The following is a 20,712-nucleotide window of genomic DNA, read 5'->3' as shown; positions in this document are numbered from 1 at the left end:
ACACCCACAACCAGGAATCGAATCCAGCACTTTCGGTTTCGCGCGTGAACGCTTAACCTCTAGACCACTGAACCGGCATCCAATGGTGTTAATGTCTAACTCTGATCAATCCATGATCCTGAACCACCGTTCATTCATTTCCTGTGGACGATAAATACATAGACAACAGTGAATAAAGGATTGTGAAAATTGTTGAGTTCCATTGAAATCATGAACCCATCACCACCGAGACTGAGGTTCCTGGGTTTGATCCCCAGGTTCAAGGTCGTGGATAGCTACAGCTGAAGAGTCCTTCACTAGGACCAAACGGCGATCTAGTGTTTTCAGGTTTAAATCGTGGTCTAGCTAACATCACTTCGTGATGTCAGCTGTAAAAATACTAGAATCTCCACAAATCCTTGAAACTACTATCGTTTAATCTACTTACATATTTGGAATTGATATTCAATAAAATCCGTGACCATAATCACAGGTTCTATTTACAAGGATGTCGGCTTTCATCAAATTAATTCTATTTTAAAGTTCTTTTTTACATTTGACTTTGTCAGTATGATCATGATACAACATTTCAGAAGAAACTTACATAGAATACGAAACTGTTTAAAATTCAGACTGATATTTCTAAATTAAATCAAATAGACAAGTTTTATGCAATTTCATGAGAAGATTCTTGAACATAACAGAAACTACTCATTTTTAGAGGGAGAAATGTTTGTTTCTATTGAAAAACTCAATTACTGAACAAAAGTAATAAATTTACTCAGTGGAGGGAAAGTTTACCGTCTATTAGATTTAAATGTATATTTTAAAGTAACATACTACTAATGAGTAGTTAAAGCAATTACATAAAAAACTAAAAAGAGTTCTATTAGACCACCATTGAAAACTAGGAAGCACTAGATAGCTTTTTTGTCATAGTCGGGGACTCTCCAACAGTCCAAATCTATGAATGTGCCAAAGGGGATCAAACTCAGGACCTTCGGTCTCGTGCTCGAACGCTTAACCTCTAGACCACTAATTTAAACTATGGAAATTCTACAATCTCTATGACACGAATAATAATCATGTACTCATTAGTGACTAACGTTAAGATCTAATTCTTGGAGTTCTAGTGAGAAGCCGTGGCTAGTGATTTTCAACTATGCCGAGTGAGATAGTTTTACATATTAGGTAATTGAAGACGGACACGCAATATCGCAAGTTGATTTATATTAAACATTTACACTATAGGATGTTGATTCAGTGGGCTATAAGTTAAGCGTTAGCATTTGAGACCAAAAGTCCATGGTATGAACCTCTCTAGTGGATTTGTGTGTAGGCAGGACAAAACAGCTATCTAATTCTTCCTCTTTTTCGATGGTGACCAAACTAAGATTCAAACAATAAAAAGACACACCAGTGTTTTTTTATTTATTTTAACACATAGACATTGGTACAAGGAGGCACCAAATAGATATGCGCCACACAAATATCATCCGATATGTGTGAGGGCTGTGATACTGCCCGGGTGCCCAAACCGAACCACGTGGTTTTCTCAGGGGGCCACTCCCCGAGCCTTCGACCTGAAGGTCTGATCCACAAGGCAGTGGAGCATCGTAAGGAGATGCAGTCCCATGGTAGCCGGTGATCAATGATTGGTTCATATGCCATTTGTTCCCGCAGGATACTGGAGCCCATGTGCACCATTGGTTTGGAATCCGGTTAAGGCGCCGGACATTTGCTTTTCGTCCTCTCATTTTCGTAAACAACACCCGTGGTGCGAGAAGGCAGTAAGTAATACTTCCCTGGCAGAGGCTATATACGCGTGGCCATGTGAGAGCATTCCGAGAGGGAGAGCGGACTCTCCTCACTCTCGGCCGTACCAGGGCATTTGGGAGCACACATCAGTGTACACAACAATCACTCTTTTTGTTCATCTGAATTTATTTTATTCGACGCTCAATTTTTTTTTAATTAATCATAGTTTATTATTGATTAGGAAATTTCTCTGGGATTGTATTCATTGATTTTTACTACGAATCCAAACATGTACAGTCAATTAGGGTCCCAATTGAGGAATAAATACTAAGTGAATAAAAATCCAGTATAACTTAATAACTGAATAGTAACTTTCTTCACACTTTTGTGTTGATATATGTCAAACAATATAAGACAATTGACTCTATACTACTAATTCATAGTTGTCGACTGTTTTCTTTATATGACATTAGTTCGTTTTGTTGTTTACTCTGATTGAGTACAAATATATTGTAGTGTCTAAGTACCATTTCAAGTCCACATGGGATTATTCTAGCTTCCGCACAGATTAATTTATCTATTCTTCTTGAGTCACATTTTGACCTTGTCAATTATTTGTTTATAATCTTAACTGTTTTTACATTAACGTATGTATATGTATCGCTTATCCTATTCACCATAAATCTAGTTCATTTTAGTCTGGCTATAAATATTAAGTCACACTTTAACAATAGAAGTTAATAAGCTCGGCTTCTCTGCTTCTCATTTTCAATGTCTATGTCTGAAATAAATTCATCCAATTAAACTTGTATTTGGTTTCTTATTACCGCTATCACATAAAAAGGGGGTTAACCAATTTGTAATATACATGAAGTTAAAATGGAAGATTTATATTCATTTGTTTAATCGAATTGGAATCAAATTAACTGGTCACAAAAATATAAACATATATGTGAGACTATAATTTATGGACGACCTTTGAGCAACGCTAATCTGACCTTGAGAGTGTCCACCTAATAACCAGAACCAAATGAGGGTTGTAAACCTGTATGAGGAAACAGAATTATGATTTACAGTTGATGATTATGGTTAGAAGTCAGTCAGTCAGCTACAACGTAGGACCAGGCACATATATGCATCGGTCCAAGTTGCCATACCTCATTAACACAACAAGATGGACACCGGACTCATAAAAGTAGTTAATTCAGTGGTGGTAATATATAAAAGAAAAATTGCAATAAGGATATAGTACAGGAAGAAAGAATTAGTTGGTAGAAAGAAAGATATGAAGCAATTTTAATCTCTTAGTTTAAAAGAAGACAAAGTGTGTATACACCTACGCCATTGTGATCAATTCTGAGCCAGGTCACCAAAAGTCTCCAACCATTGGCTACGATAGTCACGCGGACTCCAACCAAATAGTCTGCATCTACCAACACGGCTCTGACCAGAAATTAGTGACTTCAAGGACTGTTTTGGTTTGGTCACCCCTAACTTTCTTCCAACCATCTCCAACACCGGTTAGCGTTGCGCGTCGTGGTAATCGGTGTTAGAAACCAAATTCAGGGTTTTCATCACGAACCGACATAAGCTATAATGCCAAAACTCTATCTAACCAAAATAATGAGTGAATTTCGCACCGAAATCCGAGACCTATTATCTTATATTTGATTAGTTCGTCCATAAATTATAGTCTCGTCAGAATATGAATCCTAGTTAAACAGTAGAATTTAGTATGTATGTTTCTTTCTAGTTAAAAAAGTTGTAAACTGAATAAAGTCCCATTTTTTTTTTAAAAGAAACAAGTTGAATATTGAACTTACCCGAATTGAATTTCGTTTGATTATTGTTGTTCATCATACCGATAAATTGTTGTTGTTTTATTCCTGATAACTGTGATTGTTTGTATTGTTGTAATTGCATAGAAGTTACATTTGAATGATTATTATCATTATTACTATTATTCGTAGTAGTAGTTGTCGTGATGGTAGTAATAGGATTATTGGTCGATAAAGATGGAGGAGGTAGTGGCGGTGATGATAAATTTGCTAAACCAGTACTTCCACCACTACTACTAAATCCACCAGCAGATCGTGATGTTTTCGATGAACCTAACGATGAATTAGTTGAATTCGATTGTTGTTTACTATTGATCATCGATAATGATGAATTAGTCGGGGGAGTTGATAGATTATACAATGGTTGTTGTTGGTTATTTAATGTTACACATAATGGATTGAAATTATTCGATGATGTTGAATGTAATTGATTTATTCTATTCTGCAAAATAATAGTTGGATGGGAAGGTGACGAAAGGATAGGAGGTGATGTAGTTGTTAAATGTTTCGATTGTTTATTTCCATGACTATTAATACTTTTATCAGTAGTAGTAGCCGTTGTTGTTGTGTGAATTGAATTTTGACATTCTTCACAACCTGATTCATTACATTCAACTTCTTCCCATTCACCTTCAGAATCTAAATAAGATTTACGATTTTCATTATTACTCTTGATATTATTATTCGCTGACTCAGAATTAGCACCTTCAAAGTAAGAATACAAACAATAAAGATGGGAGTGTAAATACACCCACTTTCACACACACAAATATTTATGTAAGTATAATGAAAATGAAGGATTTGCAGAGATTGGGAAATTCCATGGCTTACATTGCGGAGCGATCTTAGTTAGATAACTGTACAAAACCATGAAGTACCGGACAGCTGTTTCGTACTAGTACGGGAGTTCTCAGGACTGTACATTGAGCAGTTCACCTGAGGATGAGGTTCGAACTTAGGATATTTAGATCTCATGTCGGGCGCATAACATTTTGACAAGTGAGTTGGGATTCGATGGTGTACATCTCAACTCAGGGGTATAAAGGTTAAGCACTCACTGTGAACCCAGTTGATAGTGTTAGTGTTTCTACTCATCTTGAATTTGTCTTACTAATTTCATCTCTGAGTTAAAGTGGTGTGGCAACTTGCACCGATGAGACCTGATACTCTTTAGTTCGATCTTCTCAGGTAGAGTTATGGGTGCGTAATGTTCAGGAGTCCCGTACTAGTACGAAACAGTTGTTCAATGCCTCCTGGTTTTCAGTGTTTATGTGACTAAGTTTAGTTCATGATCTGAACTATCCCAGATAGTAATACTACTGGTAATGCTAACGAAAGTAACAAATGACTCATATCAATAACGTAAGACATTGTGAATAATTTTCAGCGCAATATCATAAAATGTACATAATATAACATTTTGTGTATACTTATTTACAGTACTCAATTATTATCTAAATATGAATAATAATTAATGTCACTTACTAAGTACATGCATGTGCATTCACTTTTGAGCAGTACCGTTTATGCATGATAGTTAGTAATAACAGTCAGCTGTTTATCTAACTGAAGTGTTTTTCGGGGGGGGGGAGGAGCTTAAAAATGTTAACTAGTGGTTGAGAGACAAATGTGTTTCAACTATTAGCCGACTGTTATTGAAGCATTAATTACAATTGTAAAATATTAATATAGGATTGTGGAGGTTGTTGAGTTTTTAATTGAGATCATGAATTGATCAATGTTAGACCACCATTGAAAACCTGAAAGCACTGGACAGCCGTTTCGTTCTAGTATGGGACACGTCAGCAGTGAGCATCCATGATCCCGCACGCGGAACTCGAACCCAGTACTCTCAGTCTCGCGCGCGAAAGCTTAGACATTAACCCAGTCGGATACTGACTGTTATTCAAGCATTGATAACTGCAAAATAAAATAACCGTTTGATTGGTATAGATTGAAGTATACAACAATGTCAATTTTGCAAGATAACCATTTCCAATTAGTTACCAAACTCATTTGGATAAATATCTACAAATATGTTAGAAGTAGATTTAGAGTTGAAGTAAGCAGTCAAATCAGAGTACATACATATAATAAATCAATTGTAGGTAACTTACCAGTTTTAGACGATATTGTAAGACCAGCTACTTTCAATAAACTCAACTCATCAGTTTGCTGGCCTACATTACATAATATTGTTGGAGCTGGTGGTAAAGGACTACTTCTTCGTGAACCGGAAGTTGTACAATCTTCATCTGTTATACTTCGTGTTCTTGAACGTCGACGATGACAAGAGACTGTCGTTAGTCCAGAAGATGATGAAGATGCTTCGGAAATTCCAGAATTACAATTATTAGTCGTACTAGAAGACGATCCTAATGATTCACCGGTAAGATTAATTGTTCCGGAGATTTCTTGATTAGATTCACTATGACGTTTATGATGTCCATGGTGTTTACGATATCGACAATGACGACGATGATGTTTACGACTGTGTCGATGAGAACTACGTTGATCCTATAACAAGAAAAATACATAGTAAATAAACCGTTTTAACTGTTTTATCTATATATTTTATGATTGTTTTAAGTAATGGTTCTAAAAATTTAGTGTGAATGACTATAGATACTATTTTTCATGTTCCTTTTATTTTCATCGATACGTTGTTGATCGTTTATAAGTCAAAAATTTATTTTATTTAAACACATAAACAATGTTACAAGGAGGTACCAAATATATGTATGTGTGAGGGTTGAAATACTGCCCGAGCGCCCAAACCAAAGCAGATGATGTACTTAGAATGTCACTCTCCGAGCTTTGATCTAAAGATCTAATCCACAAAACAGTGGAGTAACGTTAAGATATGTAATCCCATGGTTGGTAGCTCAGATGAATCCATTCTTTATCTTTCTCTAAATTCTAAGTCGTATTCTTCGATGAATAATTTTTTCAATCACTTCTGATACTGTTACTACATTTATTATTCTGGGATTTATTATTAATATTATTTAAACACATAAACATTGGTACAAGGAGGCACCAAATATATATGCGCCACATAAATCATTCGATTTGTGTGAGGGCTGGGTTACTGCCCGGGTGCCCAGACCGAAACAGGTGGTTTTCTCAGGGGGCCATACCCCGAGCCTTTGACCTAAAGGTCTGACCCACAGGGCAATGGAGCAGTCCCGTGGTAGCCGGTGACCAACGATTGGTTCATACGCCATTTGTTCCCGCAGGATACTGGAGCCCATGTGCACCATTGGTTTGGAATCCGGTTAAAGCGCCGGACATTTGCTTTTCGTCCTCTCATTTTCGTAAACAACACCCGTGGTGCGAGAAGGCAGTGAGTAGGACTTCCCTGGCAGAGGCTGTATACGCGTGGCCGTGTGAGAGCATTTCGAGAGGGAGGGCGGGCCCACTCTACTCTCGGTCATACCAGGGCATTTGGGGGATTTAGTCAAATAATTTTTTATCTCACTATGCTAATGGATTATGGCAACTTGAAACGATGTACATAATGTACTAAGTTCTATATTGTGACTATCTAACTAATTATTTATATTAATTAAAACAAACAAACAAACCTCTCTTTCAATATTAATAGGATCGGTTCCAATATTATTATCATTATTAACACATTGAATAGTTTGATAATTCTCAGAACAATAATCATAATTCTTTTTTAATTGTTGATTTGAACGATTTGATTTATTATTTATAATATCCAATCGTTTTGAACGATTATGATCTGTTGTTATAGGATCAGTAGAATCTTTATTAATTAATCCATTTTGTTGATGTTGTTGTGAATTATTACATTTGATTACATTAACTTCTAAAGCAGTTGAACAAGTACTTGTAGTAGATGAAGTGAATGATGAACTTAAACTTTGTACATCATCATTATTATCATGATCTTTGTGACAATGAGGATTAGAATGTGAATGATGACGACGAAGTTGATGATGATGATGACAATGAGAATTTAAATCAGTAAATGATGATGATGTAGAAGACGATGATGATGATGACGATGTAGCTAATGTTCTAGATAATGATGATGATGACGATGATGATGAATGACTTGATAAAAATTCTAAACCATGACTTGATAGAGACGAACTACCACTTGGGCTTCTATCATCATTACCATTAATATCATTTAACGCTGTACAAAATTCTAAGTGTGAACTTCCGTCATTTACACTGTTTGAACGACTAGTTACAATATTATTACCCCGTCGAGATAATCTCCGACTATGATTATGATGATGATTTTGATGTTTTCTCAACTTTTTCTCATTTTCATGTAAATGGCAAGAACAATCAGAGAATGAATCATTTCTTTTCATGATACCGGCATCATTATTATCCATAGTATTATGAGTACTATGATGATGACGTGATGATTTTGAATGTTTATGCCTGGATCGATGATGACTACCGGTTGCTGCCGATGATGATGGTGATCTGTGACGATGATGATGTTTTTTATGATTAATTGATGATGAAGATCTCCTATGATGTCGACGATTAGTGGAAATGTTGGTCGACGACGAATTATTCACATTGTAACTACCGCCTTCATTTTTATTCTTTAGAATACCTTTCTCTGGTTGACGCCATGAATTCTCCATTATAATGTTAAACTGTGTCTATGAGATAACAATAACAAATGAGTAAATAAATAGTCGCAATTCATGATGTAGATTCAAAATGAAACACATCGAGAAAAAGTGAAATTTCAACATTACAACTATATAGGTTGGACACAGTAGTTTAGTATTACAAATCACTTATCAAATACACGTTTGTACGCTCAAATTCAAGCCACATGTCCGTGAAACTAACCGACTCCTGATTGTAGCTTCTGCTTTGATATAATGGTTTGATTTCAATATTATGATGACCCAACATAGCTATATTGGTTGGAACATTCGTTCTTCTCGATCTTATCATATCAAGCAACCAAGGTAACAAAATTAAGGTTCGAGGGCGAAGTCCTACTCTTGACTGGACTGGGATGTGATGACACTTAAGTGTTCCGCACGGATAACCACGATCTATAGTGACTGATGTTACCGATCTACAACGCTAAGAAGAAGTTATAAAAGGCGAGCATAAAGTTGAACACATCATCTAAACCTATAAACTCCTGTCGCTGACGATAAGGCCTTTAAATTAAGGAGCTAACACATTTAGAAATACTCGTAAAAAGGTTGTGTGTCACTGAACTTAAACCGTTGTCTCTTATGCTCTGTCGTCACGCTTGAAGGTAACCAGTTTCGTTTTGAGATACCTTGAGAAGAAACATTATTTTACGTTGTGGGGAACCAAGGAGTGGCTACCACCCTTGTACTTCTAAAAGCACTCAATATTACCTTGTTACTGATATCGAATTCCGCCATTAAGGAATAAATAACTTTCTAAGATAGAGTAGCTGAAGTGGGTAGGATTCAAACTTACGAACCAGTGTTTGAAAACAAAGTTTTTTAGCCGCTAAATCATCGCTGCACCATGTAATACAAAGTGATTAAAATTAACTATAATTTAATTGATGTTGAGAATGATAATAATCTCTAGAGAATTTAAACAACTGATTTGAAAGTTAATACGTCAAACATCATAATGATAAAGTATTTTATGCATTCAAAGACTTTATAATGATTATATACTCATTAAAAAGTTTAAATGTAACATTCTTTGAAATCATGAATCGATTTAAGTTGGACCACCATTGAAAACTTGTAAGCACTGGACGGCCGTTTCATTCTAGTTAGGGACTCCTTAGCTGTATGTATCCACGACTCTGAATACAAGAATCGAACCCAGAACGAGACGGTCATCCAGGACTTCCAATGGTTATCTAATTTAGATCGGTTCATGATTTCAATAAAGGTTCACAATTTCCATAACTCCTTACTGTCAAATGTAATATTTCATTTATGCAATTAAGGGTTGAATTATCAACTCCATAATTATGGTAATTGATAGTAACCTCTTAGTTCACATATTTATTGGACAGACCATACACAATTCTGAGCATAGAATAAAACGATACAAAATAATTGTATCAGGGTGGTGGTAATATTGACCACCAAGAAAAATAAAATAAAAGTATATTTTTTTATACATACATCATTCATTGCATCTTTTGAAGTATCTGCCGGAGAAACTGTTGTTGGACAAGTATCAATTAACATATGATTACTACTAGACGACATAACATCTAATGTTCCAGTAGATATGACTGTCGTTGTTGTTGTTGTTACTTCTGCTGCCGTGGGGTTTGCAGCGGCTGCCGCTGCCACTGCTGCAGCAGCATTAGCTCCAGCTCGACCTGCACCAACTAATGCAGCTGTTGTTACATTGTGTAATAATAATGAATTTTGATTAGAGTTAGATATTGTAGTTTGAGTAGTTAAATCATCAGTTGGTAAATAAGTCATAGGTGAAACCGATTTCGAGTATGCAGTTGAATAGAATGGAAATAACGGAGGTACAGTAGATGATGACGATGATACTAATGACGTAATAGCAGTTATTGTTGTTATTGGCGGTGATGTTACACTGACTGATCCACATAATGTAGATGTTTGATTATTATTATGTTTATTACTATTATTATTATTAACAACAATAGGTTCAATAAGTGAAGATGTATATGTACCACAACTTGGTATATTTAAGTCAGAATTTGGTAAATTAACGGTTATGTCTGTTGAATCTGTCAAATAGACAGTATTTTCGCTCGTACTTATTGATTGTACATTTTTTAATGATTTAAAAGGAGGAAGTGTATCAGCTGTTCGTTTCAACTGTTTTATTTTATCTTCTCTGAAATAAATTTAAAAAATTTAACAAAAACAAATTTTAGAAAGAAAAGAAAAAGAAAACAATCAGAAAGAAGTAATTGAAAAGTTTTTGTGTATTGAAATGATTTTGATGAATCAATTTCATTTTCGACCGTAGCTGCTACCTTGACGCGGTGGTCGGGCTTGCCTATCGTGATGAACCAACAGAGCTATATCGGCTGAAACATATGTTCCTGTAGGTTCTACCATGCCAGGCAGGTCGATTGGAGAACGGTAAGACTAAAAGCAGCAAATTCAAGGTCCGAGGGCGAAGTCGTACTGCTGACTGTAGAAGGGTGTGACAACAGTAAAGTGTTTCTTTCGGACAGCCAGCATCTGCAGCGATGCTGCCTTCCCATAAGGAGGGGTGGGGTTAGAAAAGGTCAACCCTAAAAATGTCACACCTCGCCTTACCTCACAGTTTTCTGTCTCCGGCGGTAAGGCCCTTTGAAGAACGGAGCTAACATGTTAAAAGCCTCCAAAAAAGGCCGCGCGCGACCGGCCTTAAGCAGTTGTCCCTTGGGCTCTACGGTCACATCCCCAGGTCGTCAAGACCAACACTAATCCAATTTCCTTTCTAGGTTCCTTAAGAAAAACCTTTCTACGGTATGGGCAGCCGGGAAGTGACATCAGCCCTCATACACGTAACAGCACACGAGACCAAGTTGGTCACGATCAAATCCTTCCTACACCTCCTAAAAACTCTCTTATTCCCTCGACTAACCCTTCTCCCGTTCTTTTGTCACCTCGCACCGCAACGATTCGAGTACGCGGAACGTTATTCCTGGTCTCCTGAAACCACGCTCTAAACTACATGTAGGAGCTTTTAACGTCCTAACATTATGCCAAACAGGACAACAGGCTTCCTTAGCTAGAACTTTAAAATCTCGCGACATCGATGTGTGCTGCGTCTCCGAAACGCGTATACAGGACCAGAGTAGCGTCATTCATTTGACCTCACCATGTCAAAATAAAGAACCAACTCGATTCACGCCTCGTGTATCTGGAAGCCCTGAAGCTGCTTCCCGTTGCCTTGCTGGCGTAGGTATAGCGTTGAGTCCAATAGCAACCGATGATTAGAGACTTTCAATGGCATGACTCAAAATCGTTTGCAATGGCACAGGTGCATCTACTCTTTGTGTTCTCCCAAATTCTAATCACCAGAATTCTAAGGAACTTCCTCTCGAAGTTAGTCACTAGTGAGTGTATATGATCATTATCAGTATAAGTTTACGGAGATGGCTGAATTTTATATGAAGTAGATGAAATTTGAGAATGATGACACTACAAAAAATACTGTCGGAATAAATGAATTCATTTGAACAAAAAAGATACTGTAACTTACTTATATGAAGGCATACTGCCAAATTTAATTATTCTATCCATACTATTATTTAACTCTTCGTGATTATGATAATCATCATTATTATTATTTGAATGTTTATAAGTTAATTCAGTATCAGAGAAATTAATTCCATATTGTCCTTCAATTGAATCCAATAGTTTAATATCACTACTTCCAGGTGCACTAGTTCGGCTAGATGATTTATGCTTACGATCAAGTTTCTTTTTTCTTGATAATTCCTCTTTATCTTTTACTCCATGACTATTACAACTACTACTACCACCATTACGATTATGTTGTCTACGTCGATGTTTACTTTCACTGTTATGTTCTGAATGATGATGATGATGACGACGATGATTATGACATTCTAAATCTCTATTACGACTATTACCAGTTCGACTACGAACATGTCGTGAACAATCTTCATCTTGGTTACCACCATTTCGATTATTAATACTACTGATAGTACAATAATCATGATGTAGACGATTATGTCGATCATATCCTGATTTGTCATGACTACTACAACTACTACCTCCAACACCGACAGTAGATCGATCATACATGGAACTTTGTAATTCTTGACATTCTGTCGAATTTGAATCAATAGTATTAAATAAGCGTAATGAACCACCATTATGTTTAGTAGATCTTGGTGATAATAAATCATTATTTCTTTGATTAATTTTACAGCAACGACGACGCCGACAACCATTTCTACTAAATGCACAAAACTTTCTATGATTGTGATTATTATAATAAGATTTGTTGAAAATACTAGGTCGACCCCGTCGTCTAAATATGTAATGTTATCAGAAAATTGGAATTTTGTTTGGAATAGAAAAAAAAAGTAGACAAACAGTAGAAAATTATTAGAAGGTTTAGAGAGACTTTATTATTATTATTATTATTATTAATAGTAGTAATAGAAATCTACGTCGGTTACAGACGTCGGCAACATTGAAAACTGTGGAATAATGGAAAATCATTCTTTCGTAGTGAGGGGTTTCTCAGTAACGAGCAACTATAACTCTATCAGAAAAATCGGAGCCAGGCCCATCAGTTGTCTAATGGAGAGTGTTTAACTATAGTTATCTTGTACATTTCAATAAGTTATAACATATAATCCATGTAAAAAGATGTGAGAATAAGGAAGGATGATTACGAGAAGTTATTTATTTAAACACTAACATTATTGAAAGAAGGCACCAAAGAATATACGCAACATAAAAATCATTCAGTTTTTGTGTGGGCTGGGATATTGTCCAGGTGCTCAAACAGAATCAGGTGGTTTTCTAATGGAGCCACTACCTGAGTCTTTGACCTAGAGGTTTAATCCACAAGAAAGCGGAGCAACATCAGGAGGTGCAGTCCCATGGTAGCTGGAGACGAACAAGGGATTCATACGCCATTTATTCCATGAGGATCGTGAAGCCTATGTCCACCACTGATCTGGAACAGGTTGGGTTTTTTTTCAACTTCCTGAGACGGATCCCTTGTACCTACGGATTCGGGTTGTGTGCCAACCATTCGCTTTTATTCCTCTCAGCTTAATAGGCACCCTCTTCTCGAGAAGGTAGTGAGCAGGACCTCTGTGGCTGTTTAAAAATTAATGCGGTTGAAATGACTATTGTTAAATATTGTAGAAAACGATTACGACTAGTTGGGGGTTCGGTTGGACCCAACACTAATTTGTTAATTACAAATGACCGGAATTATTCCTATACGAATAAGATCTATTGTGAATTCGATGCTATGATAACCTTTATACAACACTGCAACAATAATCTCCAAAGAGAAGGCAGGATTGTACGGAAAAACTTTACGTTGGACGAAGACAAAATCATAGCGCAACAACTTTATGTTTATGTTAGCACGACATGACGTTGAGAAACAAAAGTTTGTAGATTAGAATTAGTGACAATTAATAAAAAATGGCTATGTGGATCAACAAATCAGAAAGATAACACTCGTGGTTATCGTCTTGCAATTACTCATAATTGTAAATTGACTATATCGTTATTATCAAAGAAAACTGGACGATCAATTCAATTCATTATTGAAGTCGATTAAACTTTCTTTGGTTAGAGTGGCAAAACGAAACCGTCAATACCTACCTGTTTATAAAACTATATGCTGTATCCTATCCTTTTATCAAGACATTTTATAAAGAATTGATACTAAAGAATTTCCTTGTTATGGTGGCTCAAATAGCTTAGTGATAACGTCTCGGACTATGAAGCTGTGTGATGCGGATACGAATTCACCAGATAGCACCAGTTTTCCGAAGATTACACGTATACTTTTGTGACAAGTGTTAACTAGTACGAAACTTAGGTTGAATAGAAGTTCTTGCCAACTAGTTCTAAACATCTAACTAGTGATACTAGTCGGCTATCCAAAATGAATTATTTAAAATGTAACTTGAATATGCTACTTGGATTGTTGAAAATTGTATAAATTAATCACTAAGTTCCCGCCTACTTCACCATCACGAACTTCTTACAACTATTTACAGTTAACAGACAAATGGGAACAAAAATACATGGATTTCTTGAACAACATCAATCAATTTTTCCTTGATCATTAAAGTTTACTAGTAAAATGCAAACACACAAATATAATCAACTAACCTGTAAATAAACATAAAAATTGCCAAAAATAGAAATATACCACCAACAACAACTCCAAGTATACAAACTAAATACAATGTATTCAATGGAGCTTTATAATTCTCACCATTATTGTTATTGTTATGACCTGATATAACAATGAATAGAGAAACCAAAAAGTTGATTAACAGTTAAATAATTCATAAATTTTTATAATGTAATAATTAAACAAAAAGTAGACCGACATGTCGAAGCATTTACCTTCACGGTTAAACTAATATCAATTCCTATTGATCAGCTCTCTCCAACAATTCATGACTTAAACAACTAACTACTTAATGATAACTTCATTCTAACGTAGGTGACTAGATCTCTGAAAGTATGAGCAGTATCAATTGGCTTAAAACCGGTATATACACCTAATTGTTAATGAGTTCAAACCAGTACAAATACCATGTCAATTATTCTCAATTATTTAATATGATTGAAATAAGCTAACCATGAGAAAGAGTACTTACATAACCGTCACCCGTTTGCATAATTCTATATTGAGTAATAAAAGCTCATTATAATAATAACTACTTACAATGACTGAAAACAAAATTAATATCTAAGAAATATCATTGTTTACGTCTTTTCAATCAATGACAAAGTTAGAATAATGTAGAATTCTATACCACAATTCATTGATCCAGAACAGAACGGGGAAGAAATATGTATCGGTTCAAGTTACAACTTGATATAGGATATTAACGTAGGAAGAGTAATAGAACTAGATACAAAAAAGTGATTGATTTTTAGGCATTTAGCTTGAGATTGCTAACGGTAGAAAACAACGTTAATATCATAAATATCATAAATACGAACTATGAATAAAACATATCTCCACAAAACCCTATCAAATAAGCTAGTCAATTTTTGACTCACTACAAACTATTCCCGAAGTTGTATTGGATGGTCATGACTGGTAGAATTCAATAATGTCAGGAGTGAAACAGTTGTTATAAGTGGAATTGAGTGACTGTCACGCAATATTGTAAATTGATCAAAGATTAAATTATACTATTAGATGCCGATCTAGTTGTTAGAACAGTTACGAGTTCATTACAAGAACTAAAGGTTTTAGAGAGTACCATACTATGACAAAACAGATGCATAACACACTCTGATTTCGAATGATAAATCAATTAAGATGAATTTATAGAAAATACAACCTACAAATCAAGTGCATGGTTACAAAACCCTTCCACGGAAGGAAATAAGTTAATGAAAAAAAGTCAGTTAATCAACTAGCACCAGGCACATATTTTCATCGGTCTAAGTTACCATACCTCATTAGCACAGCAAGACCTGGCACGACTGGCTTGATCTGATAATCATGATTAATCAGTACAACTTTAAAAAGTCATTTCTTAAGTCACTATTCACTGTTAAAAAATCAATAGAGTTATTATGGTTCAAAGAAACGTAAAGTATGGTTTATCTTTTAATTCTTGAGAAATCTATTACACATAATTTGTTAGATGGTTGAAAGGACTTGACAGGAAAACTCTGAACCTAAGCTTAATACCAGATGGCACTCATCAACAAAGGGTAACTACAATCCTCAGAAAATTGGTAGCACTCCGTAGGATTCGAACCCGTGTCACTCGGTTTCACAGTCTGAGATGTTACCATTGAGATTTTCAAGTCGAGACTGACTTCCTATAAGACTGAGATATCTAGATTGATTGTTTATTGACCAGTGTCATGTTTATCTAGACCTTATTAATAATTGAGTTCTATCTATCAAGTAACAGTCTTTAAGTTAAGTTTTATCACAAATACCAACAAATCAGTTGGACAACGAGTGAAAACTATATATAGAGAGTCATTGAACAGTTGTTTATGTATATGTATATATATCGAATATTCCAAAACTAATCAAAAGAAGGAAATATGATTCACTAATCTATTAACCAGACACTATGCCCATTCGTCCCTCTAACAATCGCTCATTAGACCATATATATATATATATATATATATATATATATATATATATATATACTAATTAGTGTTCCCGCTTTGTTTATTTTTTTTTTTGACTGAAACCTTAAGAGCATGTAAATATTGATTCTTGTCAGACAATGAAAGGACAAATCTGGTTTATACTTTACTTGCATTAATGTCAAGGTCAGAGAGACTACAGTCACAGACACAATGACAGAATAAATCGTCCTAATTAGTTGTTGTTTATTCTCACGGAGTCGAAGATGAAATACTCTGAGATATATCAGAATTTGCAAAACAGCAGAAATTGTTATTCGAGTGAGAAAAACTGAATGAACAAGTCATCCTTGTTAAAGTTGGGTAGTGGTTAGCAGAGGAAGCATTTCGCCCTGTTCGGGACTCATCAGCTGAACGCAGCTGCCAACAAGTGTGGATGTCTGCACTGAAGCATCCCGCACTGAGTGCAGACATACCCAGATGACGAGTCCCAAACAGAGCGAAACGAACCTCTCAGACACCACTATTATTCTCATTAGCCAACTTTACTTCTAAACATGTAACTTCATGGGGGTATGGAGGCAATTTGATTAGAGCGTACACGTGCCAATAGAGATCGATCAACTGTAGTCCTTAATATCGACATCGAGAAAATACAAATTCTTGAAAATAGAACAAATTATAGTTTTTATGAAAGAGGGAGAGCGGGTAATTTTATGAGAAAGAAAATGTTTAATTATCTATTTTTGAAGATGGTGGTATGAGGAGATTGTTGAATGTTATTGAGATCACAAAATAACCTAAGTCAGACAATCACTGAAAACAAAGAAGTACTGGACGGGTGTTTCGCCGTCCCAGCATAAGACTCATCATCAAGACTCTACCAGAGATCGACAGTTGTCTAACATAAGTTGGTTTCTGACCCCAATAATATTTATTATACATTATGATGAAATAATATTCGGACGAAATTGTTAATTCCAGTTTGGTTTCATTCGACAACATAATTAAATATTTAGTGATTAAAGTGATATATTTAATGTAAATTTTAGAAATCATACAAAGGTTTGAAGGTGACTTTCATTATTTAAACGAAGTAAATAAGGAAGTATTGAAAGTTTCAGAATTCTGAAAAGTTTTTAGTCAGTTGTCATTCATAAGTAACACGAAGGACCTAGCGTATATATGTGCGTTAGTTCAAATTATCAAATCGTAACAGTACAGCAATAAGCAATTATTAAGACAAATCCTAGGGTAGTAGAAGTAATAACAGCAGTAGAAAACATGCTGGAAAAAAGGAAATGGCGGAGCAGAAAAGTGTAAGATAATTCTGGAACTGAAGATTTAAGGGAAGGTTAAAAAATGAGTGGATCTACACCATTGTAACCGATTCTGAGCTGCCCTCTAATGTTTTCAACTATTGATTACAACGACACTAACCAGATAGTTTGTAGCTACTAACATGACTTGATTCTAAAATTAATATCCCCATAGACTAATTATGACCCCCAAGTAGTTTTTCCCCAGCTGGGAATTATGACTAGTGGGATTCACAATCCAGTCGACAGTGGGGTGATATTTGCCTGTTTATGTATATTTGATGATGATGAATGGAATATACTCATTGAGACATAAAACTTGACGATAGTAATCGTGTTATATCAAGAAAGGACTGAAAGATCTGAAAATAAGAAGATTGGTAGTTCAAACTCAGTGGTCACAAATTAACATCGCCTCTTAAGAGATAAAAAGTTGGTTAATTTACACTGTTCATGAGTAGTGATGAACATATAGAACTCAAAACAACTTTCAACCAATATCAAAGTCACAATCTTCAATACGAACGTCAAGTTAGTTCTACTGTACGTAGCTGAAACTTAGAAAACTACTACAACCATCATCAAGAAGGTATAAGTCTCTATAAATAGTTGTCTACACAAGATACTCAACATCCATTGGCCGGATGCCATCAGTAACAGTCTACTGTGGGAGAGAACAAACCAGTTTCCAGCTGAAGATGAAATTAGGAAAATATGATGAAAATGGATAGGAAATACATTACGCGAATCATTAAACTGCATCACGAGGCAAGCCCTAACTTGGAATCCTGAAGGGAAGCGGAAAAGAGGAAGGCCAAAGAACGTATTACGTCGAATAATAGAAGCAGATATGAAAAGGATAAATAACAACTGGAAAGGATTGCCGAGTACAGGGTTAGATGGAGAGTGGTGGTGGGCGGCCTATGCTCCTTCACGAGGAGTAACAGACGTAAGTAAGTAATAAAAAATTGGAGAAAGGAAAAAAGAATACAACAACGACAAGAAATCAAAACAATTTCCTATAAAATATGAACACGGAAAAGATTTCTATGGAAGTATGCTTTATTCATGATGTTCAGAATCCCTTGAAATGACCTTGAAAAAGTAAAACAAACTTTTAACTAATTAGGATGAAAATGATAGAAATGAATAATTTATTACATAGATACTAAAAATAGGTGAGAGTTAGGATTAAGAGTTAGATTGAGGGAACGTTTTGTAGTCATTTCGAGGAATAGTAGAAAAATGTTGTTTTGTAATCATTCTAGCCTACTATTCATATATATATATATATATATATATATATATATATATATATATATATATATATATATGAGTGCCTTAACAATTTACTTGAATAAAAAGAACCCAAGAATGAATGGAAGACTTTTATTGGTTAACATGACTCGAGATATATGTACATACTCATTCCTAAATATAGATACACGTCCCTCAAAAAATGATGTCACATTTTTAGCCAACAAAGTATGTCCGTCAGCATTTTCCACTTCTCATTTAACCTCTATCTGGTTATTGTTCAGCATATCTAATATAAAACTAGGTCTATGATTTCAAATCTCAAGAAGATATCATTTCAAGAAATTATAAATCATGATATTAAGATTTCATATACACTAAAGTGTACTGTCCTTTCTTTTCATGAGCAATAAATCACTTTCTTATTGTCAATCAATTCCAATCCTCCCCACATTCTCTTGTGTTTTGTCATACTTATTCAATTTAAGAGGAATAATAAATAAATATTTATAGGTTCTACTGTAGTGAACAAGAACACGAGTGGGGACATGAAATTACAGAGCATCTCACTAAAATCTGAGAACCATACAGTAAATCTTTAATTTGCAAAATATCAATCCATTGTGATTAGATGGTGGTTGGAGGTAGTCGACAGGAAACCTTGGACCCGGGTTTCATGCTACTTGGCACTCGTCAGCAAGGTGTACCTGTAATCTTGAGGGAACTGGCGCTCCCTGACGGATTCTATCCCGGTTCGATACTATTCGATCTGCACTAACAAGGACTTGACACATGACACCGATCACCATCGGGTGGTCAATCAATTGTAAATTCATCTCAGTCCTACAGGAGGTCAGTCGCGGCCCTGATAGCTTAGTGGTAACGTCTCTGACTGTGAAGCTGGGTGACACGGGATCAGATCCGCCAAGGAGTACCAGTTCCCTCAAGATTACAGGTACACCTTGCTGACGAGTGCCAAGTAGCACGAAACCTCGGTCCAAGGTTTCCTGTCGACTACCTCCAACTACCATCTAATCTCAATATATAGTGCACTCAGTGTCGAGTCACCTAGACTGGTGACCACATTGCAACATGGTCGATAGCATTCGATCTGCATTAAATAAGGACTTGACACACATGACATTGATCACCACCCAGTGATCAATCCATTGTTTTAGATTTCATTCTTCCTGCGTTTTTATATCAATTGCTTTCCATTCCCGTTATTTCGTTCTCAATCTTCTACTTAAATACATTCTATTCGTGACTATCGTTATATACGAAGTATGTGTATATAAGTAGCGCACACCACATTACCTATTTAATAATAAGTTACAAACTATCCATCGTTATACGTTGAATTCTATGTAAAAAAAAATCCAATACATGTTATATTAAATCAAACCGATTCGTCAATGAAGTAGATTTTTATCAAGATTTTCACAATGGTTTACAATTGGAGGATGTAATATGACTGATCGTGAAATATGTGTCAACTATGATTGATACAATAAAATAACTACATATATACATGCAATCTTATAATAGTGTACACAATGAAATAGTCTAATTAGTCTAGTCTATGAAATCATAAAGCACTATGATAAGACCAAGAAGTTCAGGAGAATCTGAACTCATTATGGAAGTATTGTTATATGTTCATATGTTTATAGCTTCTTCAAAAGACAACCTATTAGAGATAACTTTACTATGATAGGACTACTATCATTAAAAAAATGAAGTAATGAACCAGAT

At 35.4% G+C, this 20,712-nt stretch overlaps 1 protein-coding gene across 1 annotated transcript in view; it reads right to left on the bottom strand.

Moving 5' to 3' along the window:
- Nucleotides 1–20,712, bottom strand: part of ADAM23 (Disintegrin and metalloproteinase domain-containing protein 23) — a 135,471-nt gene that overhangs the window by 9,700 nt on the left and 105,059 nt on the right. The window contains exons 19-24 of the mRNA XM_051208403.1: nucleotides 14,414–14,540; nucleotides 11,778–12,575; nucleotides 9,716–10,415; nucleotides 7,163–8,233; nucleotides 5,693–6,092; nucleotides 3,561–4,280 (exon numbers count right to left, since the gene is read on the bottom strand). Coding sequence (XP_051064262.1) covers nucleotides 3,561–4,280; nucleotides 5,693–6,092; nucleotides 7,163–8,233; nucleotides 9,716–10,415; nucleotides 11,778–12,575; nucleotides 14,414–14,540 — 3,816 coding nt within the window. The remainder of the gene's footprint in view (nucleotides 1–3,560; nucleotides 4,281–5,692; nucleotides 6,093–7,162; nucleotides 8,234–9,715; nucleotides 10,416–11,777; nucleotides 12,576–14,413; nucleotides 14,541–20,712) is intronic.

This window comes from Schistosoma haematobium, chromosome 7 (genome assembly GCF_000699445.3).
Source record: "Schistosoma haematobium chromosome 7, whole genome shotgun sequence".
Classification (NCBI taxonomy): domain Eukaryota; kingdom Metazoa; phylum Platyhelminthes; class Trematoda; order Strigeidida; family Schistosomatidae; genus Schistosoma; species Schistosoma haematobium.
This window is presented reverse-complemented; position numbering and strand designations above follow the sequence as displayed.